Here is a 27,779-nt window from a genome sequence, read left to right on the forward strand (position 1 = left end):
CCCTTTGTGAACTTCCATTCCTATGCTCTTGGGCCCCATCAGAGAGGTTACAGGTGCTCTATTTTCAAATATTCTTAATAGGACTATTCTTTCTTTTTTGAATAGGTTTTTAGCTCTAAAGATGAAACTGGCCAGATTATGATCTAAAAAAGTAATCAATGCTCGTACCGAGCAATCATCTTGATGTAGATACTCTATAGCGGCTATGTCAATTGCTTTTACTACCCCCGGTAGAATGCCACTTATAATGGACAAAAAGTGGTCTATACGGTCCAACCCTGCATAAAATCTATGCGGTTTAGGGTAGTTAGCAAAGACAAGCTTTTGTGGGATTAGGACTAAACTCCATTCTCTTTTGGGACACAACATCTGTCGAACTTGGGAGGAGTGGTTCCCCTCAATAGTTTGGGTCGCCTGCTCACCTCTGTCTGCAGATTCTGTGCTGGCCATAAGAGGACTCTGGGGCGGTATAACTGCAGATGGATTAGTTCCTTTGTCCCAGCTCGGTGTTGATTCTTCAAAGCTTGATTTGGATTCTTTTATGGGTGTATCTACTTTACATGTCTCTTTGATGGCACTCGAGTTGGATTTGTTTGTTCCACTTGTGGAAAGAGATGGAAGAAGGTTAAAGAGCTTCTGCCAATATTTTTTACAGGTGCGGTGAGTTATCTTAAGCCGCCTTGGGTTTTTCATGTTTTTGCTTTTCTTCATCTTAGGCTTGGCTTTTTTCCTCCGGGGTTTGCTGGGGAGAGGTGGATCCGGGCTGGCTAGGGGATTTGTATTCTGGTCTGAAGCGCTCACATGTTGTTTGAAATTATCCACTAGGGTCAGGAGCAGCCCGTTTGTTATCGCTAAGAAATTTTTAACGTTAAGGAGATCCTTAGAAATCTGGTATATCTGCTCCTGAGGATAATCACCCCACATTTTTGTTCCGCAGTCATTGGCTTTCAGCCAATGGGTTGAAAGATTACCTCCAAGTTCCAGCGGTGACAAATGAGGATTGGCATCAGGTGTGTTGGCTGTGTTAACCTTTGTAGCATTCTCTGCTATGGCAAGTTCTTGGGCCAGATTTGTTGGGTGGTTTGTCCTCTTGTTGTCTGTTTGCAAGTCCTTTAGCTGTGTTGACCAATCCAACACTGTGAGTGGCAAAGGCATAGCAACATCTAGGATACTCTCATTCTGAGTTCTCTTGCTCGAGTCTTTTTGAGGAAAGTAGCTGGTAATTTTACTTTGTCTCCTTCGTCGCTCCATCGGGCTCTGCGGTGAATTAGGCAAAATTCCTTGGTCCTTGTATTTTTTCCTAGTGAGGACCATAGTGGGTATATGGGTATATGTGGGTGTATGGTAGGGGGTGCTTGCTTAACGACGGCTTATATCTTGTTCTAAGCTGGAGTAAACAGTAGCAGAAGTGCCGATTTGTGGAAGTTGCCTCCTAAACCTCTCCAACCTCTCCAACTTGTTAGTTTCTCCAGCAATTTACATCGGGGCTTGTGAGGTATCAGTCATTTAAAATGTTAGAAAATATTACTGGTCTTAAGCTTTCACACTGTGCCTTGTTTCGTTTAAAATTCAACTAGGTCTTTCTCCCTCATTCAACAGCCTCACGGCGTAACCAATAAAGTAGCTAGGCAGTATAACGAAGCAGAAGAAAAGAAAACAAAAGTCCCTTGGAATAATTATCGGGTTGAACTTGCCTTGTGTTTCTTGGGGTTATAGCAGCTTCAATTCCTTCCTTTTTTTATAGATAAAAGCTCGGCGTCCTTCCGAAGGAGTAGCTGACCTCCCCCGTCTGCTAATTACCAGCTCCAATGTACCCATACAAAATCTTATTTTCAACATGTCTACCTTTTATTTTTGTCTGACCTTTAAGAACTTACCATTTAAAAACACTTTAACCCTCTATTTAGTTGCTGCCATTCTTTTAAACTCCTTTAAATGTTGATTGTTGTTTTCTGTTCATATGTTTATTGTGGACTATACTATTGTTGTTGCTGTCAGCCATCTTGATTATGTTTAATGGAAAAGGGGACAGAAGTGCTTGTAAATAATAAGAAAGCGAATGGAGTAGTAATTACAGGAGAAAACATGTGATTCAAAAGAATGTCCCTTTTACAATATAAAAGTTAGAAGTTATTCAGACCTACCCCTACTACTAATTGAAATGGGGTCCTTGGGTGCGAATACATATCTAAATAAATGCCATCATTTTTATTTTCTCTGACGCGTTTGGCACAAAATTAGATCCTTTTGCACAACGAACAGCCTAACCTGCTACTCCATTTGTTATGAATATGAACTGCCCGCTTGGGGTTTCCGTCAGACACAGCAACATTTGATTGTCTCTCCATTGCTTTTTTGCTTCCAGCCTGATTAAGAATTTTGATGAACATGAAAGAAATCTTGCTCAATTGTTTGCAGATTTATACACAGAAGACCCCAAAGAAAGGATAAGGCAACATTCAATGTTATGTGGGTGGACTTTCATTCAAGCAGTGGGGCTTTGTCATCCCTCCTATGTGTTCACCAAATCTTCTTCAGATTGGAGCCTTTGGAGTCTCACAACCCTTTGGAACATATTTTAGGAGTGCATAAGGCACTGAAGTATGGAGGAGAGGCTGTCTGGTCACTCAAGAAGAAGCTTCTTCCATTGGTAGGTGACCACTGTTGGAGGTCATCAAGTATCTCTAGTGAACTATAGAAAAATTTCAGCTCCATTCTTCTTTCAAAATTAAGATTTTTTTTCTTCTAAACTAGCAAATGTGCCTGATTCCTTCAACAGTGCATTGTCTACAAATATTTCTTCTGTGAAGTAACATGCCAGATGATTTAGGTTGCTTCTCCATTACCTTAAGTAATGTAAGGTTAACTTTTTCAAAACAAGTTTTAACATAAAAGAGCTGCGAGATCTTTGTTATGTTAACCAAAACTAAAGAATCCCACAGAAGCTTCTATATTTGTCTTAAGTGCTTTAATCTCAACAACAGATAAACAAGTAAAATGAAAACTCTAAAAAGAATGGCAATGTTAAGGAAGCAAGTTCTACCAGAATAAGGCAACTATGTATGAATTAGGATCTGAGAACTGTAGCATGAGGTATCAACAAATTCAAAATGTGGCATTAGCATAAAATAATGCCTTGTCCTTTAGCACCTACCTAGATCAAAGAGCAACCATTTTTGGCCTTAATTATGTGGTTCCTCTATAGCCTCTACACAATATGTTTTTTGTTTCATTAAAATATAAACATTTAATTTACTCTATAACACTGGTTTCAGAAGTATACATATGTTATTCCTTACATATGGTTCTTTTGGAAGTGGGTTTAATTTGATGATTACTTGATATTTGTGAACGAAGTAATTACTGCTTCCAAATCCATCTAGTCCACGCAGTCTTGATACACTCAGCTTTTGCTGCCCACATTCTAAAACCACCTTGTTATTCAATTATTGTAATGTAGCAGTAGCATTTTGCTTTTGTACTTTTGGAGGGTTCCTTTTATATCATACAGCCTCCAAGTCAATATTTAAAATTCAGGCGAAAACAAAATTACATAGAAGAAGCATGGCTGCTGGAGGGATGGGGGTAGGGTGGTAAGAATGGTATGGCTGCTCTGGGCCTGAACTGCATAAAGTCCCGCCACTTCCTGAGAATCCACCGATCTCCCGTGGAGCATGCTGGGCTGACAGTCCCCTGTTTCCAGCTACATTGCACCATGCTAGCTTCTGCCGATCCTCAAAGGGCTATACATGTACAGCTGCATCAGAGAAGGACTAGAGGAAGCCAACAAAGAATGTCAGTCCCTGACGCTTCCCTTCAGAGCAAAAGAACCTTCTTGCTGCCTCCTTTGTCCCCTTCGGTGTGTGTAGGTGATAGGAGACAAAAAATGTTGAGGCTTTAGCTTAGGATTAACCTCCACAAACATCTGTCTCCTCTCCATCCCCACGCTACCTGTGTTTAACTTCACCGAAACGGTGAATTTAACTTGTGTTATATCATCCCAGGAGTCGTGGCCAGCACTCGCTGGGAGGCTACCCCTAGAGAACTTTGTAGCACTGCAAGTGAGTTTGGGCCTTAAGCAAAGTTTAAAAACAGGGGAAATTCTCAAGATAGGGACTTTGTTGTTTAGTCGTTTGTTGTGTCTGACTCTTTGTGAGCCCATGGACCAGAGCACGCCAGGCACTCCTGTCTTCCACTGCCTTCCGCAGTTTGGTCAAACTCATGTTGGTAGCTCCGAGAACACTATCCATGCATGCACATGAACATGAAAGCTCATACCAATAACAAACTTAGTTGGTCTCTAAGGTGCTACTGGAAGGATTTTTTTTATTTTCTTTCGACTATGGCAGACCAACAAGGCTACCTACCTATAACTACAGCTAGGCATTCAGTGATAATCTGAACCTATAAGCCAACCCTTCACCAAATGGTCTCAAGGTGGATAATAAAAATACAATTTAAAAACAAATAAGGATTACCTTAAAATCATAAAACTAACCCACAAAATAACAGAATAGCAGTGTATATTAATGCAGAGGAAGGGAAGACATTGCTTCAAAAAAAGTTCTGGGTTAAGAGATGCAGCTGCGACAATCACAGAATAACATACTGTGATGCAGCAAGATGCATTTCAGAGGTGTGGTCATTCCACAACCTGGGGGTGACCACAGAGAAGTATTAAGGACTGGCTGGACACTGAGGAGTGGTGGCTGGATTCTGGGCAGCAGAGGATGGAGGGGTTGGAGACTGACTTGGAAGAAGTGATCAGTGAACAGGGGGAACCTGTAACAGCCAGGAAACGAGAGACAGAGGCAGGAGAATGTGCAGGATTGGAGAGTGAAGAACAGTTGCAGAAGGAGGGAGAGAGAGGTTAGCCTGGTGTTTCTAGTGTTTAATTCAGTTTAATTTGAACAATTCAACACGATTCCTTGCAAAATAATTTTATGGTATTATGCATTAACACAGGCAATAGGCTTCCTGGTCTCCCTCTAAAACAATTCCATTCTGAATGTCAACATCTGATTTCTAGTAGTGATCCCTTGCGAAACACTAACATTTCCCCCTTTCCCTTGTGTTTACATCCTGCAAATATTTGCAGATTTATGGCTTTTCTTTTCCATTTGTCATTTCTTAGTCAAACTATATATATTTAGCTTCAGAAACCTTGATAATAAATCAGCCTAAAGTCCTGGATATTTTTTGTTGATTTTCTTTGAACTTTTAGTTTGTAGATGCTTCAAAGGGCTGCCTGCTGGAGGAGGTGTTTGCAGCTTAGATAACAGAAGATGGCCTTCCTTTACTGGTGAAGGAAATGTGAGAGAGCTTCTAGCGGGAGCTGGAAAGCATATAGCAAGGGGAACAAATGTTTGGCTCTTTATTTCTTCTTCTGGCTGTTCATTCCTCAGAGAAGAAAAACTTGGTTGTGAGAGGGAGGCAAGGGAAAACAAAAGCCCTCTGCCATAAAATAATTTATAACAACTCCCAGAGAAAGATAAAAGAAACGATCAAAATTCCTAAAGGCTGGAGCTATTACACAGTCTTTATGCTGATATGAAAGTTTAAAATGCAGTCTGAGGGTTAGTTAGGCATGGAGGGTTTTTAAATGGGCACTGCCAGGAAGCTTCCAATAAACACACATCATTGTTTTTGCTCCTGGATCTCTTGTAAAAGAATAGCTGTGTCAGGACATTTGCAGGAATACAGTGGTAAATTGTGAAGTTCAGGACCTTTCCCACTGCCACTCCCCAGGCACACAAAGAGTCAAAAGGGTGCTGTGGTGTATAGCATGTGAAACGTTGGCTGCGGAGACCTGGCTCACATCCTTGATAAGCCATGAAGCTTTACTGAGTGACTTTCTGAGCGAAGCCTTCCAGATAAAGAGATCATGTGCCAGGCTAGACCTTTCCTTCAATAACACATATTAAGAATGCTGGCAAACACCACTTTGGCAGATGACACCATCAAAAAATACAGTACCCACATGTCTCCACCACTACACTGTTGGGCATGTCATGTGGTCAGAAGTCAGCCCCATTAGAAGTGCTGGACAAGTGTAATTCTGCCTCATATGTGACAGAGAAGTTTGAGACTTCAAGTCTGACACTTGAGGATTAGAGAGGAAACAAAGCAAAGTTCCAGTTATAGATCCATCAGGGTCAGCAGCAGCCCACTGCAGCTGAAGGAGAAAAGGTCAGGATAGCTAGGAACAGCTGAAGCTAGGGGTAGCACCATTTTCATATCATTTACTCATTATTTTCACGAAAAGTCAAAATTAAATTTTATTGCGATTCACAATGATATAAAAGAATCCTCACATGTTCTCAAAATGCACCTTATAATTATATACCATGATCTGAACACTTGTATCGCTTCATAGCTGACATTATCAGTTGGTTCAGAGTAGCTTTAAAGCCCCCATGATCTGCCTTTTTTGTTTTTTATTTTGGCAAGAGACTGAGCCCCCCCCCCCCGATTACAAGGCCCTGGGCTGTAGCCCACTCAGCCTTTATGTAAATCTGGAACTGATGGGAAGAAACAGCAAGGGCAAGGGTCTGGGCGGGGGAATAAACAGAAAGGTTAAATAGTGAGTAAGGGAAGAAATAGCAAGGCTAGGAAGAGCAGATATAGAATCTAAGGGGCGTGGGATTACTTTTTCTGTGACAAGCTACAAGAAAATAAGTCCTCTCCTTTCTCTATAGCAGAGAAACCAAACAACCTTGACATGGTTCCCTAATTTAAAGCAACACAACTTGTTTGCTCTTTCTGCTGCTTCCCACCCAGTCTCTGAAGTGCTGTGTTGGCTAAGCTCCTCCCTCTCAGAACAGAACCTCAGCAGACACCAACCACAGTAAAACTGGGGTGAATATTTTGAAATCCTTACAGTGTATTGGTTGTAGAAGTGTGTATGGAATGAATCACTTCATGCAAAGGCATTAAATAGCTATGTCCTGACTGACCAGTTGTTTCTATAGCAGAAACAAAAATTATAAGTGTTTTACCTTAAAAGGCCTACGCTAATTAAGAAGCACATGAACTAGAGAGAGTGTGCCATTCTATGGACATGATAAAAGTGCTATATATTTTTAAAGTGGTTTTCATTGTCAAAGTTTGTACGGTCTATGGACAAAGTGCCGGATTTCTGAGCAGCACCGTCCCTAAATTAAAATTCTGGGCACACACTCAACTTTATGATTCTATCCATTCCACCAAGATGGGAAACATTGCCTTGTAAGTTATTTATTGCAAATATTCCCATAGTATACTTGCTCTGAAAGCTAACTTCCAAAAGAGGCCCCATGATTGCAAAGTATCCAAGAAAAAGCAAAACAGTATGTCTTGTATTCAGCATTTCAACAAAAATAGAAACATTGCTGTGACACAGACCTGCCATACCAGGGTATGTCTCTTTCTCACATACAGCCTCCCCGGTCCTCATCCCTTCCAAGCAACCAAGTCATGCAACTCTAGTAAATGTTACATCATTTGATAAATCCTGTATATAGGAAGCAGACAGGGCAGTCCACTTTTCAATTAACACTTCTCCAGCTAATTCTCCTGGCCCCCAAGAAAGGTGTTGCTTATGAACAACTCAGTCCATTGACTGTGTCAAACAGCCAGTCAGTCAAGCCACCTGGATGCAAACATGAATATGGTAAAATGATGCACATATCCCTTTGTCACCACATTCGACCATCCACTGAATGATCTGCCTTTCCAAAAAGAAAATGCATGGAGATGGGAAGGTGCAACCTTACCAAGGCAGATAACTGATTCATAGCTCTGGAATCCATTACTGGCCAGAGGTAGAAGTTGGTGGTAGAAAGGATAAGAATGATACTGCACAACTGGCCTCCACTGCCGGACAATTGTGGCAAGTCAAGTGTCACAATTGCCCTTTTCTCTTGACACTTAACATGCTTCTAATAGACACCGCTAAAAACTTTCCTGTTTAGGCAAACCTAACCTGATAGTTAGAAAGTTGAGGTAAATTTTTTATTTTTTATTTTGTATTCTAACTTTTGTATGTTTTAAAGTAAGCTTGTTATTTTTTCTTGATTTTACTGTTTTATGCTTTCTAAACTGCTTTGAGGGTTGTTTTTTCAATCAAACAGTGTATACACTTTATGAAATAAATAAATACATGTCAAACTGATATTCAGCAAACTGAACCAACCTCACTGTGTGATTAAGATTAAGCCCACAACCCCCAATCAATCGCATGGTATAGGGCAGGGACTAGTTTCTCTCAAAATTCTGGTGAATACTGTAGCTTTTTAGTATTTATTTTGTTATTACTGTAGCTAAAGCCAGCGTAGACCAGACCTAGATGGAAAACCACTTGGAACACCAGGTAAACTACTCTTAAGTATCTTAAAAGGAAGATAAATAATACAATAAATGAAATACATAAGAAATGTGTTTAGGGACTTATGCTGGCTGTTTGGCCGTAATAATACACATTAATTCATTCATGTGTTTAGGGACTGGGGTTAAAACTAAAGACTTCAAGGACTAGACATGCAAGCCTGCCTATCTGAATACCAGAGGTACGGATCACCCAGCAGGCGCATCAGAAGGATTGTGTCAATGTGATTTTGGCAGTTTTACTGTTGCCAATAATTGGAAGAAGAGAAAAGGAATACCTCCCCCCTCAAATGATCTGGACACCATAAGGAGACCAAGGAAATATGTACCACAAAGATGTCACAGGGTTTTGTCCCTGCATAGATAGCATGAAGGAGAGACCCCCAACACTGAGGTGACGTTTTCAGGAGCAGAGAAATGGTAACACACATTTCCAGCCAAAACATGCTGAAGAGTACATGGGGGGGGGGGATAGCAGTATTTGAACCATAGTAACTCTGAAAGAACGAAGTTACCTCTGCAGCTTTATTGGATGGTTCCAGTCCAACCATATTAGTCTGTATTAACTGCTGTAGGAGTTGTACTTGAGCCACACTGAGGAAGAAGTCCAGGCTTGTTGTCATATTCACTTCCAAAGAATGGCCACATACTAAAATTTCCTGTGAAAAACAAGTTTGTAAAACAAAGTCAATGGATACCAGCTGCTTCAAGGCAATTATGTAATTTTCTTTTCTAACCAAACACAATGTAGACTATTTATACTCTCCAAATTGGGACTATTAACATTTTCTTATCTCTTCAGGCAGAAAAGCACTGTGCACCATCTGTAAAAGGAAATCAGGTGGAGGAGTGGTGGAATAGCATACCACTAGGCTTCCAACAGGATATTTGATGATTAAGATACATTTTGTTTGTTTCATGTGTGAGGTCCTGTTTCTTTGTTGCATCAAATTCTGGGCTGTCAGAGACTCTATTCATGTTCTTGGCAGAGGACTACACTTCCCCTTTCCTTGCTCTCAATGACAGATATACATTGTGGAATACAAACACATCTTGGTTTATAATGAAATTGTACATTGCAACCCACAAATAACCGACTTAATTGATTTGTAGCTGCCTGGAAACTACTGTTGACATCTTGGCAGAATTATAGTTAGATGACCATTATTTTATGGCTGTTGTTAAACACATAGGAAAAGCTTTTGACCATTTCTGGCAAATTACTTCCAAGACGGAAAGAAGAAAATGAGCAGGTTTGCTTACTAAGCAGATGCTCATAACCCTTATCATGACATGTGCATAAGTCTTTATTAGTAATCTGTAGTAGGCCTCTCCCTTCCTCACTGAATTTCATCAAGGGAATTGATTCAAAAAAATAATAATAACCAAAACATTTACATTCTTTAACAAGAGCTACAGTAAAATTCATCTGTTACTTTTCATGGAATGCCTTCTCTACAGCACAGCAATTCCCTAGGTCATTTAACATTTTCCTTTAGATTTCATTTCCAGCACATTTGCAGTAGCAAGTCAGCATTGTGAGGATGGTGCAACGCCTCATCAATACACAATTTCCCTTGAACATATAATGCCCCCAAAACCCCATATTTAATCCCTGGCATTTACAGTGAAAGGATAGCAAGGATAGGTTCCTCTTCCAACTGGGCTGAGAGCAAAGAGGGTGCTGTGTGATGTCTGTAAGGAACTGACGTGAATGGAAAGGAAGGAAGCAACTGGATGAAGCAAAAATCAAGAAAGCTGCAAGGAAATGTAGAGGTGGCATTCTGGTCTGGAGCTGTGTCTTAAATCAAAGACATGTATTTTAGAGAGAAATGTATAGAATTCAAATGCAAGTATAAGTGTGTGTGTGTGTGTGTGTGTGTGTGTGTGTGTTGGAAAGGCATATGACTAGACACATGCGAAACTGACATGGAGCAGAAATAAACTAATTTGTCCATCCCTGCTGCCAGCCTAATCCACCTCACAGGGTTTCTCTGTTGATTAAACATGTGTGTTATAAATGTAATTAAGAAACACAGAAACACAGATCTTTACAGAGGGGGCTATGCATGTTCCATCTGCCTTAAAAGTTTATAGTGCAAAAGTGGTTGCAACTATGGCCTACGCGGTCCCTTTATGGGGCGCTTTTGTAAACTTCATGCCTCTGGTGACATTGCAAAATATTTTTCTCAGACGCCTTTTGAAACTACCCTCCTGTGTAAGCAACTCGGCTATTCGCTTAGAACTTAAGACCCCCCTCCTTAGAGATCCTGATGTGGAGACATGCCTTTAATTATTGGCTGTCCCTTTGGCATAAATTGCCCAATTACCATCTTATTCAGTGCCTTTGGAGAGATGAATTTACCAGCCCATGGGCAACAAAAATCCATTCCAAACTGTTGTCTTATGGAATCTCTCCTTCCGATATACTAAATTTAGATCTAATTACAGCAAAAAAGGTCATCAAACAAAGATTGGAGGAGGTTGATTTGCAACAAAATCTTACTACAGGTGGAGGTACATGTTCCCCAATAAATCAGGGCATTACATTTATGTCCCAGATACCTCGATATCTGTCTACCTTATCGGTTGCGTCGCATAGATTCACTTTTGTTAGAGCCAGATTTAATGTGTTCCCCTCAAATGTGCTGAGTAATAGATTTTCTAACGGTAAAACCTCTGTTTTATGCGCATGTGACAGCAAATCAATAGAATCCCTTTATCATATCTTGTTTAATTGTCCTTTATATATTGTTCCCCGATCAAGGATTCTGAGTTCAATCATCTTGGAAACTGTTACTAAACCACCTGAATTACATCTAGCCTATTTACTCCAGGACATTGACTCTTATAGAACATTACAGGTTGCCAGATTCCTGAATTCAGTTCTTTCATATAAAAGACTTCATGGAATGCTGCATGACTATTAAAAATCTAGTAAACTCTATCCACCATCTTTATATTCAAGGCCACAATATGGTACATCTAGAGATTGTATGTAACGTGAAGGAGATTATGCGTTGAAATATTTTAGTTGATATTTTAGAATGTAAAATGCTATTTTATTTATTGATTGGTTTTACCTTGTGGGCTTATAGCCGAATAAAGTATTATCTATCTATCTATCAGAAACACAGGCTAACATGCATACAATTACCATCTATTGCTCTTCTTAGCATACATGCAATAATCACTATTTCTGACCTACACATAAGGATTTACAGAAGACAGAGCCTTTCGAGAAACATTTTGATAGCTAATGCGAGTTTTTGTTTTATAATTAAACTCAACTTAATGTAGCATTTTAACTATTGCAAATATCTGCATTCAGAAAGATACATGAATCTGAAAGCCATGTGAGTACATCTCAAGTCAAATACCAACCTCTGTATGCAAATTCTCTGGTGAGATTACTTTTGTGAAAATGATGGCAGGAGCTGCAGTTATTCGCACTGTAAAGTCTGTTAAAATTGGAGTTAAAATAGCTCTTCGTTCTTGATGCCGCTTGATGCTAAAAGAAAAAGAAAATTTATATTAATTCCCAAACCTTAAAAAATAACTTTCATTAGTGGAATCATATCACCCAATTTATCTACTCAACTCAGATTACACGATTTTCACAACAGTGAGGGTTAACAGAATGAAAACTTTTATTGGGAAATATATTCATCTGAATGAAGCTCAGTTTGTCCTGGGGCATAAAATTGCAGACCCAAGTAGGAAATTATTAAACATAACACACCATACTAAACAGACTGCCTCAACAGCAGTGTGTTTATCATTAGATATATTTAAATCATTTGACTGTGTAGAACTAAAGCACTTAATTGGAGTGATAACTTTTTTTGGATTTGGCCCTAAACTGGTAAGACTATTGGAAAATATTTATGATATTACAACTGCTACAATTAGGATAAGTAATACAAATTCACAAAAATGTTAACTTGGCCTCAGGACAAAACCAAGTTGCCCATTATCACTTGTATTATTTGCTCTAATTATAGAACCCCTGGCAATGAGATTACACCAAATTCTAGCAGGAAAGGTTGTAACTATCAATGGAATGGAATACATTCTGGGACTCCATGCTGATGATACTGTTTTATGTATTGCTTATAGCACTCAATTAATGCTGGAAGGTTATTGAGTATACAGTTGGATACCTTTTTAAACGTCTCTGGACTTAAGGTAAAATTTCAAAAATTGGAAGTAATGTTCTTTCATATTCTCCTGCAACCTTCTCCAAAATATTACAAAGCCCAATAGCTACGAAGAAAGCTTCAGATACTTCGGCATTCAGGTTGCCCGTAACTGATTAAACAAATTTTATCAGACAAATTATAGCAAAGTCTGGAATATAATAAATATGGACATGCAATGCTTGAACAAAATGAAACGTTCTATTATGGACCAAGCACCTGCAATTAAAACAAATTCATATTTCAATCCGACAGACCACACAATTAAAAATCTTTGCTTGTACCATCACCCAACTGTTGGACGATCGGGGCCCCCAAATCTACACAGCTATTACAATGCATGCCAACTTAGCAACATGACCGACCTAATGTCTGGCAATAAGAGAAATATATGGAGCACATTAGAGAACTTGGTAATAGATGGTGTCCCTATAAAAGTAATAACTTTCAAAAAGCAAATTATGCTCTTTACGGTGGCTTACAAATCCATTCACATTTACAAACTTTCAAAATTTGGACAAAATGGTCCAATGGCCTCTCGCCCATTATTCCATTACAGTTCCACTGGGTTTTCAAAAATAAATATAGAGCCTTAAATATAGATGTGTGGAAAGAAAAACAACTGTATTGTTTGAAAGAGGTTTACAAAAATGGACTACCGCTTACCGTTAATGAGATGCAAAATCAATTGGAATATAATAGCTATTAGGCTATCATTTAAGGACTTTTAAAACAAATTCCCAGGTTAAAAATGAAGTCATGAGGCAATTAATGGTTTATGAAAAAAATAATAGTGGAAGAAAATATAATAACATAAGGATTAATATCATCTTTGCATAAATCTATTATAGAGTTGACATTTTCAGCCCTCTAGTATCGTCACATTGGAGAAAGGAAAGATCGTTCACTATTTTACTACACATCAGTACCAATTTTCCAATCATTAAAATGGTCTTTTAAGTTTTTTTAATGGTTTAATCTAGGAAGATGGCAGAAGCAGGTATTAGAATTAATGCAACTATAAAGAGAAACTGAGGACAACGTTGTGTTCAAAAGTGATGTGTCCATTTCAGTGATCCCAAGGAAATAATATGAAATAAACCTGCACTTTCTTTATTAAGTCTTCCACACTGTACTATCCTTAAGTGTTCTGCTAACTTGACACAGCTGGGTACCATATGAGCATCCTCAATAAGGAACGGTGTAATGATGGTACTATGACCACACTATGTTCACTCCAGGATCCACTTAGGCATCTGTTACATATTTATACCTTTTTCAAAGACAAGACTTTCAGAAATATTAAAGTAGCTGACCATCTTAGTATACCTTAAAGAACATCTGTTTAGAGTAATAGAGAAAACAAGAAAGCTGTTGCATGTCCACACAAAATAATTATAAGGAGAAATAATGGAGAAATACCAGCAATCACAAGTTGGGTTACATAAGTATATTAGTTGGGCCTTTCCATTCATGCACACTATAACAGTGCAGCTGACTACTGTGCTGCAAAAGATACAGGTCACTTAGCCATACAGCCATTCTAAAAAAGGAGAATGGAAACTAGATCTCTCCTAATATCATTGATGCAACAATCATTTTAGTTATTGGGAAGCACTAATGCAGGGTGGGGGGAATTATCAGAGAAGTCTGACAAACACTTTTACAGTAAGAGAAATGAAATACATGTTTCCTGTTGATTAGCTTATCTTAGTACATTCAAGCCTCTATGCTGAATCCCATGAAGACCTGCACAATTAAACATCCACATGCATTTTGCAGGAAATATCAGGGCACAGGAGCTGATGCTATCCTTTTATCATAGCTGTCCCATGAAATCCACTTGGATTTTTCATTCCAGCCATATGTTTGCCACATGTTGCACATTCCCATGGCGGTGGGGGGGGAGCATGTTTGAATAGGATCTCTACCACTACATCCCAGAGGAATATTTAGAACGCTCCATTATAAATTTGGCACCCATTGAAATAAGGCACACAGGGACCTTAGTAAAGCCCATACACTGTGCTTTCAAACTTGAAACAAAGACAATGGCATTCTGCAAAGAAGGAAAGGTGATCCATGTTCCCCTCCCTTTAAGAAATGTGCATAGAGGAATACACCGTGTTCTAATTTTCTTACATTTTGACCATTATCTAGTCTTTCTGATAACAGCTAAAAGCTCAAATCTGCCTAAATCATTTAAACTACTGTCATTGATCCAGTCCTTAAGTGCTTCAACTGAAGGCACCAAAGGAGTTTTTGATGTTTTACATCAAGAGTTTCAGTTATAAATATCAGCACATTTTACTTCATCTAATAGATAAGAGCAGTGAATCATTTGCAAAGCTTTTAAAGGCTCTTTAATTTTTCAGAACATCTGATAGGGGCCCCACCTGTGGTTTGTTTTTACAAACGTACATGCTATACAGTTATCATGATCATAGCTAAAGTTACTGTGGAATCAGCATTTCCTTTGCAAACTGCACTTTTTGGGGTTTATAGAAAGACTCGTTGCAGACTGAAAGTTGAAACAAAGTCTCCAGCTCTAAAAAGTCATTAAAAATTATATCATTTTAAAACAAAATTACAGTTAACATTTATGATTTATAAGAGTCAGTGTGATATTCTAAAGTCTGTTAAATAGGGTGTTAGACATCTTGTAGTTTCCTAGTGTATGCTTCCACTGGGTTGGATCCTTCATGTCTTCTAACATCTACTCTGTTGCCTTATCTCTGCATATTTATATTGTTGGGCTAACTCAGAATCCTGAATATGTAGGAGATTGTTCAAGACAGTGTGAACAGCTTGGATAGCCATGATAAAGAAAACAGAAATATAACTAAACAACACTAACTATAATTCAGGAATCAAAATGTAGTGCTTTAGTTTAATGCAAAAAAAAAGCATTTATCCCAAGTCTACCATGTTATATCTCCCATGCAGATGTAACAAAATGTCACCATCGATTTGTCACACTATAGCCCTGTGTGTACCATATACTTGTACAATGAATGGATTTGGGAGCAAAGCTCCACCCTTAAACCTTAGCACAACAATTCAGTATTCTGCTGTGAATGTAAACATGTAGGTTATGTTGGTGTTCTCCATACTGTACATTTTTGCAGGGTAGAGATTGTGCAGACAGACAGGCCTGGCATAAACTGTGTTCACCAGGCACAATCCCAATTCCCTCCCCCAGCACTCATTCTGAAAAGCATGTTAGCCGCACAGGACTACTGTGACTTCTAACTGGAAAAAAGCATCAAAGTCTACTGTAGCAATATAATCAAAATGGAACACCAAAAATGGAAGATGTCAAAGTAACATTTATAAGTAGACTTGAGCTGGAAGCCCTCTTTTGCATATCAACAAATCAGCAGAAATTTGTCATTTCAGAAATTGCAGCTGTTTTCATTTACAGAAGCACAGAAACTGGTTTGCAGCCAACAAAGGAGGGGGGGGAGACTCTTTTTGTCCTCCGCCGGCTTAAAAATGTCTAAACTGGTTTTGTTCAAACTTTGTAAAAGAACAAAAGGGTAACAACTCTGTTGTTCATAGACTGGAAATGTGAATGCCAGGTTTCAGCCTGGAGTTATATTTTATGGCCATATTATAAGCTATTATGGAAATATAGACATAACTTTATCTGCACGGAAATTACAAAACAAAAACTTTAAGTGTACTGTCCAGATCTCTAGCTCACGGGAAACATGCTTGCTAGGGAATGCAAACACACTTGAATGTACAAACAACAGCATGCTCAGCTGAAATATGTGGGATGTTATTATCATAAAGTTTTTTTTGCTCAAGAATACGAGGCACTATTTTCGCACTGCTTTCTTACCTACTAGCCATATTCCACTCAAGTGCTGGATTCTGAGAATTCCTTTCATTCTCTGGCACTGTCCTCCCTTTACCATTCTCCTTCTCTGGCTTCAATTGATCCCACTGAGCAGTACCAATGTTGATGGACTGGAGGTCTATTTGATACTGTCTGTCTTCCACCTCTGATCCAGGATCACGAAGAATCCCCAGATTCAGGGCTCTCCTATAATGACAAAAAATAAAATAAATAAAGAGATAATAGAGAGGGGTTGCATTGTTTTCATCTCTGAGATTATGGACTGGAGCAAGTCTCAAGGCCATAGTGTGGGCAGAAAGTCTAAACAAACAGTAACTTAACAATAGGGTTAATTATTAGGTCAATGGCTGTTATGGCCCTGGGGCTGGACTCTCCTTCTTTGGAGGACGAGGTTGGTGATTCAGAGTGGGAGGTGTAAATGGCTTTAAAGTCACCCTCAGAAGCACCTTCTCTATTGAAAAGGCCTCTGGACTAAGGATGTCATATGGTCTTCTCTGAGTCTTCTCAGAAGCCCCAGTACAACCAAATTCTCCTCTGTTCCACTGCATCCCTTTAAATGAAGAAGCATCTAGTGAAGGTGGAGCCAGCTACCGAGACAAATCTGCAGCTCCTACAAAAGGCTCAGCTGGAGAGCAATTGCTGTAGAAACCTTATGTGAGCTCTGCTCTCATGTAGCATTCAGCCTGAGTCCTGCACAGCTAGAGTACCCTTGTTTTGCCTTATCCGCCTCATCTTGCCTCTGTTGAAGTCAGTATATTCATGAGAACAAATACTTGGATCCAGAGTTTGCATGCTAACCCTCTACTCTGCCACATCTCAAAATTAACGAGGGGAAATTGCCATCTGGACTGCCCTTTACATGTTAGTCACAGACAATGCCCAGCCCTGTATCAGAGTAGAATGGAACGGCTGCCCCATTTGTACCCAGTGTAGCAGACAAAAGTTGAGTTCGGAGACCTGGGGTGCATTTTAAATTGCGGCAAAACAGGAGCAAGACACTTATGTGCTAGTAAGAGGGGGCGGAATTGAAGTGAGGAGCTCACCTCTAAACATCAGATGACCATAGCTGTCAAATTACAGATTTGAAAATAAGGGACCAACAGCCTCAAAAATAAGGGATCAGCAGCCAAAATAAGGGATTTTGCTATTGTAAAGAGTTACATACATTGGTAGGATTGACAGATGCTGTCAGCGCTGGCATGAGGCGGTTGCGGCGCCACGGCGGCCACTGAAGCGCCGCCCTTCTGCATCCCTCCCCATCCCCTCCTCTTCCTCCTCCCTCAGGCTGCCTCCTCAGCTGCCACCACCGCTGCTGCCTACGGGCTCACAAGCGGCGGCGGCAAGAGTCTCTCTCCCTCCCCCCCTCTCAGGCGGGGAAGGGCCGATGGAACACCTCGCGCCAGGACAACGGCACCAGAAGCTCCCTCTCTCGCGGTGGAGGACCCCAAGCCGCTGCTCCCCTCCAGAGCCGGGCGAGCATGAAACCCGGGAAACTTAAGGGACATCATCAATAAGGGACAGCAGCAGGACACGGCGCTGGGATAAGGGAGTTTACCGCCAAATAAGGGACGGTTGACAGCTATGCAGATTACTCTTCATCAATAACCTAACACACATGTTCACAACAACAAAACACAATCATAATGCAATAAGAGTGAGAATAAAGCAAGGGATGGCTGGCATGTAGTCCTCCAGATGCTGTTGGACTACAGCTCTCAACATCCCTGACTACTGGCAATGCTGGCTGGGGCTGATGGAAGCTGGAGTCCAACAACATCTGAAGGATCCCATGCCAGCCACCCCAAAACAGAGTTAACCCAAGCAACAGCAAAATTAATTTACAATTAAAATAAATTAAAAGCCTGGTGAAAAAATACAAGTGCTTGACTGCTCTAATGGAACAGTCCAGTCAAATCTCTCATGGGGGGGGGGGGAGTTACAGATCCTCATCTCATATTAGCAACACCACTCCCCTTGGCAGTGAAACAGATTAGGGCCTATGATGATGTTCGTAAATGATGTACAAGTTCATTTTCCTTCTGCTACACAGTTCAGGCCAAAAACACACTGGGACAGCTCAGAGAATTGAGCTAATGTTCTCTGGGGTACAAGCGTAGATGTTTCTGTCTCTCACCCCTGTTCCAAGACCCTGGAGATTTTCTTGGGACTTTAAAATCCAGGTGAGGCATGACCCAAGGCAATCAGTGGCCCCTCTGAACTTTACCCTGGTCACATTCTGCAGCATAAGAACATTATAGAAACTAAAAACTGGACTGTAAGGTATGCTAAAGACTTCCTGATCCCTGTTGTAAAAGCTTCTCTTAATCACTGTGACATATTACATTAGACGTACAATTTATTGTATCCAATACGTTGTCTACTGTTCTCTTTGCAGGTGGCATCAGAGAATAAACTAAAAGCCTACTATAGTTGGTAAATAATATACTAATGTAATACACCCAAAGAAGACCTTAAGCATGTAACAGGAAACATAACTTTGATGTTTTCCTTTTTAAATTGATTTAGTCTGGGTCAGGCATTTTGTATGTTTATATAAGACACAGCTCATGTTGAATCAGTTATTACTCACTGCTGAATAGGCATAATTCAGAGGTTCATTGTAAGAAAGTCAAATGTATTCCCTTACAGGTCAGTTGAGACTTATAAAAGACTGCAGAAACCAAAAATAAAAAATTGAAGTTTTGAAAAAGGATATAAATAATAGTGATGTATGGCTTAATCGTATTTATTAAAGGAAGCCTTACTTTCACACATTTCTCTTCACTCCAAAGCTAGGGGAATATTCATATTATATATTGGGAATGTCTGGCTCTGAAGGTTATTGTTCAGAAGCTTTGGTTTCCTGGGTGACTGGGAAAGCCACACTCCCACCTGCCTCAGTCAGCATACTTTACACAGGGTTGTAAAGCTAAAACATGGAATATGGATGCACTGTAACCTGCCCTTAACCAGGCTCCAGAGACCGTGTATGCACATTCTTTAGGGTCATGTGATTTTCCTCTCCCCAATGGATTACTGCCCTCAAATTCAAAAAGCAAAAAATAATCTGGTGCAAGCACTTTTCAGTAGGAGGACAAATGCTAGCTTCCATGTGCTGTGTTTCCCATTCTGTATTTGAAATGTTCTTGCTTGTGCCCAAGAACCAAAATGAACTCAGGGCAATTTGAAGAGCAATTAAGAAGCTTGAGAAAGTGTCTATGGCAATAAGGTAAAGGGACCCCTGACCATTCGGTCCAGTCGTGTCCGACTCTGGGGTTGCGGCGCATAATCTCACTTTATTGGCCGAGGGAGCCGGCATACAGCTTCCGGGTCATGTGGCCAGCATGACTATGCCACTTCTGGCGAACCAGAGCAGTGCATGGAAACGCCGTTTACCTTCCTGCCGAAGTGGTACCTATTTATCTACTTGCACTTTGACGTGCTTTGGACTGCTAGGTTGGCAGGAGCAGGGACTGAGCAACTGGAGCTGACCCCGTCGTGGGGATTCGAACCACCAACCTTCTGATTGGCAAGTCCTAGGCTCTGTGGTTTAACCCACAGCGCCCTTTAAAAGTGTTAACTGCACAAACTGCCTTTTGTATTCTGGCTGTTTAAAAAAAAGCACATTAAAGAATTATACATTTTTATAATGTTCACTAAAACAAATTACTTTTCAACAAAAATGTCATATGCTTATTCTACACATGACAACATTCCCCATCCTCTTGAGAAATACACATGGAGCACTCTGCCATCTTCCACCAGAAACATGTGAAATTTAGTGGAAGACCACCACTGGTTAAGTTAATCTACAACTGTTGCTTTAGCAAAATAATTTATTTTGGTGCAGTTGTCAAAATTGTGGACTTGCTTTGCCCCGTGTAAAGATCTAAATGTTAATAATTACTTTTAAAAAAATAATAATCAAGGAACAACCTGAGACATCAACTTTGAATCTCAGGTTCCATTTGTAAAATTGTAAATGAAAGAAAATTTCATTCAACCATCAAAGTGTGTTAGTGCTAAGCTTTGGACAGAACTGGATGTGAGGCAGCAGTACTATTAATAGTAATTAGACTCCCCCCCCCTTTTCCTTTTAAATACCGTACATTAGTAGTCATCTTAAAGTTGAATTAGCAGCCCCTTTGAATAAGGTCCATGGCACTGGCGAGAGTTTGTCACCCATTTCCCCCTCCCCCACTTGCTATTTTCTCAGTCGGGGAAACAACAGATAGAGGTACCACTTTGATATTTGAATTTCTTCCATGGAAAAAATTAGGGTGTGTGTGTTATGGTGGTGAAGTAATTTTAATCAGGAAAATGGTGTGGGGATGACGACCACATCTTTAAGATCCTATCCTAGTGTTACAGTATGGATACAAATTAGGCACACCTCCTGCTACTTGTTAACACTTTTGAAAAATGAAACGTCTTATTCACAGATGCCCTAGGTTGCATCTTGCCTGGCAAATAATAATAATTTATCATTTATACCCCACCCATCTGGATGGGTTTCCCCAGCCACTCTGGGCAGCTTCCAGCAGAATATTGAAATACAATGATACATCAAATATTAAAAGCTTCCCTAAACAGGGAAAGGCAAATGAGCCACCAACTGAATTTGAATCAGCATTTTACACAGAAGTGGAAATGATACACAATTGTTATTGTTGGTATAAACCCATATTCCAAGCCACCTCTCAAGATACAGTTTTGGCATGGAGGTCTCACTGAACTGAGTCTACACAGCAGCTGCCTTGTGCCGCAAGTCAATATTATGTGTATCTATTCAACGTATAGACTAGCCCACACTACACAGTTTGTGTCCATGCAGCATCCAATTAGGGGTGGAGAATTTTATCTGATCCATATTTTTAACTGACCTAAATTTGCAACTCCCAGATTAATGCATGAATTAGGACGTAATTATCTTTTACATTTTGCACTTCCCTGAATTTTGCAATATAGTGCTCAGCTCAAAAATTTTACCAAAATGCATATGAACATCCATTTAGAAATGTGCATGTTGAGGAGAAAAGGTAAAGGTACATTTTGTGACAAAATATTCAAATAAATATTTAAGTATTATTTAAAATACTTTTCATAGATTCTTTTAAAAAACAAAAACCACCCCACCCCACAGATTAATGCAGAAAAGTGACAGAAAGGGCATTATGAATAAGCACACTATGTGAAACTGACACGGAGCAAAAATAGATGGATCTAAATTCTTGCAATGGGAACTGATCTGCATGGCTGGTTGATTTACGTTAAATGAATGGAAGCTGGCAGCAACCAAAACACAGAGAGTTCCAAACGGCTTGCGCATGGCAACTGTACTATGAAAAGTAGTCTAAGAGTAGTCTCACAGTTTATCTTAGGATATTAATATATTAACCTTTGAAAAATCATATTGAGCCTCTTCTTTGCATTTTTATCTCCACACTCAAATGAGCTTTATAAGCCAAAGGAAATCTTCTCACAAAACTTATAAAAGAATCAGCTTAAGGGCAAAATATGATAACTCTTTCCCCTGTAATGATGGCAGGTGAATGCCACTATAATGTGAATTTGTTTTCCATTTAGGAAGGTCAGCTTTAATGAAATGGACCACAGCATGGTCAGAATTGATTGTAGTACATGGATCCTACAAAAGCCACTGAACACATGAAAGGAATTACAGTAGACCACACATCAAACGTTTTGGCCTTGTGCTTCCTTCCTCTTATCCTAGTGGCAGGAAATGCACTACATATCCCGTGAGGTGACCAGACATTTAAAAGTAGTGCCTTGTTCCAAAAAGCTCTGTGTACAGTAATTTACCACAAATAAGCAGAAGACCGTTTTCCACTGCAGTTGTCTCTTACACGTATATCTGGAGCACAATAGGGAGGAAAAAAAGGTAAAGTATGGCAACTATATCTTTTCAGGCTAAATGCGGGGAAATGTAAAAGTCAACTAAGTTTCAGCTTTTTGCTGTGTTAATGTGTACTCTGCCTGGTAATTTAAAAAAGTATCTGTTTCTTGTTTAAACGCTTCAACAAAAAATTAAAGCGAGAGTGAACATTTTAATACTTTTTTGTGCTCAGAGAGAATAATGTTGATTTACTTTTACTGCAGGACTTATTCTAAATGTTGATTTGATAGCTGTGCAAATGATGCAGATGCATAATTCTAAATGGAGGTTTCGTGATATGTTTGGATGATAAAACCTTTCCACCAGTCACAAGAGGGACATAACTTTTCTAAATAGACTCAGAAAGGATGACAAAGAACAGGGAGTAATGTCAGCAGCAAGAAGAAATAACTGGTGCTAAAACCAGATGTAAGAACATAACACATTCTTTATTGATTTGTTTTACGGGTTAAATAATTTTAGCTCAAAACTCAACATTGCTTGTCTGTAACAGGACACTAGGTTTTGGCTTTCTAAAATATTACATAAATATTTGGCTTAACACTAAACTGAGGCAAACAACCTCTTTCGGATTCTACACCCATTTTCATTTTGTCGTACCTGGTACTCATTGGTTGCTCAAGGTTCTGTTCGTTTAGTGGTACAATACCTCAGCCTTATCAGGTGCTGTATATATTCACCTGGAAGTACTGAGGTTGAGTTTCACTGAACACAAGCTTCCTATTTACTCTGTGGATGTTATTTTGATGTCGGATGAAAGACAGAATATCCATAGTGTGTTTGATAAGCTGACATGGGACAGGAGCTCTTTTTTAGCTGTTGTGTCAGTTTATCAAACCCATACGTGGATATCGGTCAAATCCTCTAATGACCACACTGAAATTATTTTAATAGATAACTTATACATATGATATGTACTGTGCTCTCTATAGAAACAGAAAAAAATATGTTACACACATTATATCTGTACCATTCCAATTTCTTATGCAATTGTTTATACAGTAAAATTAATGTAAGGGGGTCCACATTAGTTAATAACTGCATTCATAATAACTGCAATCATAAGGAGGACCAGAGTTTATGATGTGAACTATATTCGGGGGGGGGGGGAACCCAAGTTGCTATAGTTTCACACTTTTATTGTATTATCTGTTAAACAGCATGCATGTCAGAGTTTCCATAGAATGTGGTATTTCGATATTAAATGTGATAGAAGCCATGTTAATAACAAATGTGGAATTTTACCTAGTGTTATCAGCATCTCAAATAAAGCAGAAAAAATGTAAACATATTAAAACACCCATCCTGAGGTATATTATAATCTACAGTTTTTTCACCCTTCTTCCGCAGCATGTGGGGCCTTGCCCTCCTGCCAAGCTGCATCAATCAACTATCCTTTCCCAAAGTTGAAATGCAATACTCTGCTACATTAACAAAACTAACATTTGCTCTTTCTTCAAAGTCTTGTCTTCAGCTAATGCTTGTTCTAATGAATCAGTGAAATATTAACCACAGAAGACTGCGTTGACAAAGAAGTTACAGTAACTAAGTAAGATACTCTATTCTTATTCTAATTCACATGTTTTAGAGATGATAACTTTTAGTAAGATAGAAGTGTCTGTTTGTTTTGCGAGTTCTATACTGGTATGCTAGCTTTAGTGTCAGAATTCAGCAGAATGCGTATGCTGTGCTTTTGACTATTAAATGTAAAAATCTGTGGGAAATTATAATATACCCAAAGAAGCCAGGTGGGTGCCAAGGTGTACAGAATCACAGTCATTTCAGAGAAATAATGTATGTAAAGCATTTGATATACGTCTGTAAAACATTATATTCCTTTGATTTCAAGTAAAAGCTGTCTGCTTTCAGAGACAAACAATCAGTAATAAAAATATTAAAAGTTACCAAGCCTTGGGAAAGACTGCAAAGGTTTAGGGATATAGGCCCTCAATGAAATCTGCACATTAATATTCTCTGAAAGGGTATGGGCAATCAGGTTAGTCTAGAAGAGAAGGCAGGGAGAAAGAAATGAAAGCCAAAAATCTTCCTTATGATGAATGAGTGAACTGGCAATAAAGAGCCCAAAGCAAGAAACCAGAAGGCAATAGTCATTCATCTCAGCTTTTCTGAGTACTTGAAGAACTGTTCATATATTATTTCAGTAAAGCTTATAAGAAACCTACAAAGCAGGTCAGAATTATTAATTTTCCACAATGTGCCCCTCCCAACTGCCACTTGCTTCTCAAGTTAAGAAACAAAATAAGACAAATTTATACTGTCTATTGAATTCCTCCTTTTACAGTCATGGATAAAGCTCTTTAAAGCGATTACAAAATCAATGCATTGTGGCAAGTTACCCTAAATTTATGTGTAATAAACTACAAATTTGGGCAGTTAGGTTTTTTTAAAGTCTCTTGAATATGGTATATATACTTGCCTTTGAACTTGTGATCTGCATTTTTAATTTTTACCTCATTACATTCCAATATTGCTGATAGGGTCTGGCAGAGAGCTCATGTAGGTGTCTGAATCATATTTAAAACTTTTAGTTGTCAAGATTTGCTATGCATAACAAAGCAGTTTTTGTGCCTTTCAGAGCTGTTTAAAATTATCTTGAGAGTTCTTAAAGTCATATTAACTGCAGCTTTTGATAATTAGATTGCATTTAGAAATATTACATGTTTAGAAATATTGCTATATAATTTAATTGGATGGTATCCAAAGCTCCAATTCTGCTAACACAAGAGACTTGTACAGTCATACCTCATGTTACAGACGCTTCAGGTTACATGTTTTCAGGTTGTGGACTGCGGGAAACCCGGAAGTACCAGAACAGGTTACTTCTGGGTTTCGCCACTTGCGCACAGGCACAGCGCTTTAGGATGCGAACGCTGCAGGTTGCGGACGTGCCTCTGTCACGGATTACGTCCGCAACCCGATGTTCCACTGTACTAGTGGAATGGAATGTCCCCCTTCTCTCCTCTCATCTGCAGCCCCCTCAAAATCAGCTCCAGAGGATTGGGGACTGTCTGAAGAAGTTCCTGGGGCACATGGGTGGAGGAGAGGAAACTGAAGTGATCGCTTTGGATGTACCAATTGCTTTTGCAGAGCAATACACAAAGTAATAATATATATTGCCATAAATCACTGTACAATTAGAACACAATATAAAAAAGAGTTTAAAACAACTTTACATTACAGAACATACATCTCAAGTGTCCAAAGCCAGGGTAAAAAGATGCATCTTCAGCATTTCCTGAAAGGCCCTGGATGAATCTCTGTAGGAAGGCACTGCCACAACTTAGGGGCTGCCACAGAAAATACCATCACCCAGGCCACTGCCCACAGAGATTCTGATGGCGGTGGAACAACCAAGAGGGCTCCCTCCACCAATCTCAGCACCTGGGAGGGTCTGTAGGGAAGCAAGTCATCTTTCAGGTATTTGGGGCCTCAGTTGTTTAGGGCTTTAAACTCTAACAGAAGCACCTTGAATTGGGCCCAGAAACGAACTGGCAAGCAGTGCAGCTGTTTCAAAATGGGACATCTGAAGGGAACCCAAGCCAGTAATCTGGCCATTGCATTTTGGACCAATTGAAGTTTCCAAGTTGTTTTCAAAGACAGGCCCGTGTAGAGCACATTACAATAATCCAAACCAGACCATGGAATACAATGGCTATGTCATCTCTGTCAAACAGTAGCTGATGAAATAGCTGTAGCTGAAGAAAGGAACTCTTGGCCACTAAGGCCATCTGAGCCTCCAGTGATAGTGTTGAATCTAGGAGCACCCACAAAGTGTGGACCTGCTGCTTCCAGGGGAGTGCAATCTCATCCAGGGCGGGTGGCCTCCCCACCTCCCAGGCATGAAGCCACATAACACCTCTGTCTTTTCTGACTGATAAGGTATATGTATGTAAAGTTATTTCCAGTTATTCTGGGCAGCAGATTTGAGAATGTTTAATACATGTATTTACAAAAACCATGGATGGTGGGTGACATTTTAAAAGGCACTTCTAACTTCTCTCACAAAAAAATCATTACAACTCATTTTATTTGGATACAAATTTATGCACATTTAACTACAACAGTAATCCACTAGTATTCCATCATCTATTTGTCAACACCAATCTTAGTATGACTATCCCGCTGCTGTCCACCAATCCCTCCAAAATTACTACTGAGTAATGACTGCACATTTGTTGCCAGATTAAGTATCTAGCAGCAAAAAAAGCAGCCCACAAGTCCAGCTCTTGGCTTCTGGGGCTCAATGTTTAGGCTTTCTTTCAAACCAGCAAAAACTGCAGCAATGTGTTTTAGGTCAAAGCAGAAAGTTAAGTTGCTCATCCCCTGCACATACAGCCTTGAAGAGCCTTCAATTTAGGAGATGACTGTAGCTTGCTGCATTCATCCTGAGGTCATGCATGTCTTTGCAGTGGCACTGGGCTGAAGAGGAAGGCAAGCTCTTCACTCTGATACTTGACGAGTCCCAATGCTATTTTCCAGGGCTCTAAAGATGCATTAAAGGGACGCGGGTGGCGCTGTGGGTAAAACCTCAGCGCCTAGGACTTGCCGATCGCATGGTCGGTGGTTCGAATCCCCGTGGCGGGGTGAGCTCCCATCATTCGGTCCCAGCTCCTGCCCACCTAGCAGTTCGAAAGCACAATTAAGTGCAAGTAGATAAATAGGTACCACTTTCTAGTGGGAAGATAAACGGCGTTCCGTGTGCTGCTCTGGTGCCGGTTCGCCGGAGCAGCTTTGTCACGCTGGCCACGTGACCCGGAAGTGTCTGCGGACAGCGCTGGCTCCCGGCCTCTAGAGTGAGATGAGCGCACAACCCTAGAGTCTGTCAAGACTGGCCCGTACCCCTGGCAGGGGTACCTCATGCATCAGGAGGCCTGGTCTCACTTGCAAAGAGGCTCATGGAAGTGGTTCCCCCAACTGATTTTACATCATTCCTATGGCCATTTGTTCTTTCCTAATTTGTAACATGCGTGCATAATACTTAAATACCCTTGACATCAGTTGTTTAAATTTCTTACAGATAATGGCTGTGACCCAAGAGATTATGCCACTTGGCTGTTTAGCAGAAGCAAGAAAACTGGGACACTACACCCAATTCACTACACCCAATTCTAATTGTCTATCTATAGACAGGATTTCAACTCTGTTTATCAGGCTATACATGCATAGACTCCGCACCTTGATAAGGAAAAGGAATTCTAGATACAGGCATCATGCATATATATAAAATTCCTATCCAGCAAAGAATATGCATAGGGATGTTTTCTCTGCAAACATAAACTGGACTGGCCAGTGGGATGAGATGGGTGGGTCTCTGTTGTTCTCTCATCTCTGCTAGTATCCAGAAGGAGAGCGGCAAGGTAGCACAGAGCTCAGTGTGATGCGGGTGCAGCAGTGGTGCCTATGTGACACTGTG

General features: G+C 39.9%; 1 protein-coding gene across 5 annotated transcripts in view; it reads right to left on the bottom strand.

Moving 5' to 3' along the window:
• The window catches only part of VPS13B (vacuolar protein sorting 13 homolog B), a 370,069-nt gene that overhangs the window by 128,169 nt on the left and 214,121 nt on the right, over positions 1 to 27,779 (bottom strand). For all 5 annotated transcript variants that reach the window (XM_053395521.1, XM_053395520.1, XM_053395519.1 and 2 more), the window contains exons 31-33: positions 16,411 to 16,614; positions 11,749 to 11,875; positions 8,880 to 9,023 (exon numbers count right to left, since the gene is read on the bottom strand). In XM_053395521.1, the coding sequence (XP_053251496.1) occupies positions 8,880 to 9,023; positions 11,749 to 11,875; positions 16,411 to 16,614 (475 nt within the window). The remainder of the gene's footprint in view (positions 1 to 8,879; positions 9,024 to 11,748; positions 11,876 to 16,410; positions 16,615 to 27,779) is intronic.

The sequence above is a fragment of the Podarcis raffonei genome, chromosome 7, assembly GCF_027172205.1.
Source record: "Podarcis raffonei isolate rPodRaf1 chromosome 7, rPodRaf1.pri, whole genome shotgun sequence".
Taxonomy (NCBI): Eukaryota; Metazoa; Chordata; class Lepidosauria; order Squamata; family Lacertidae; genus Podarcis; species Podarcis raffonei.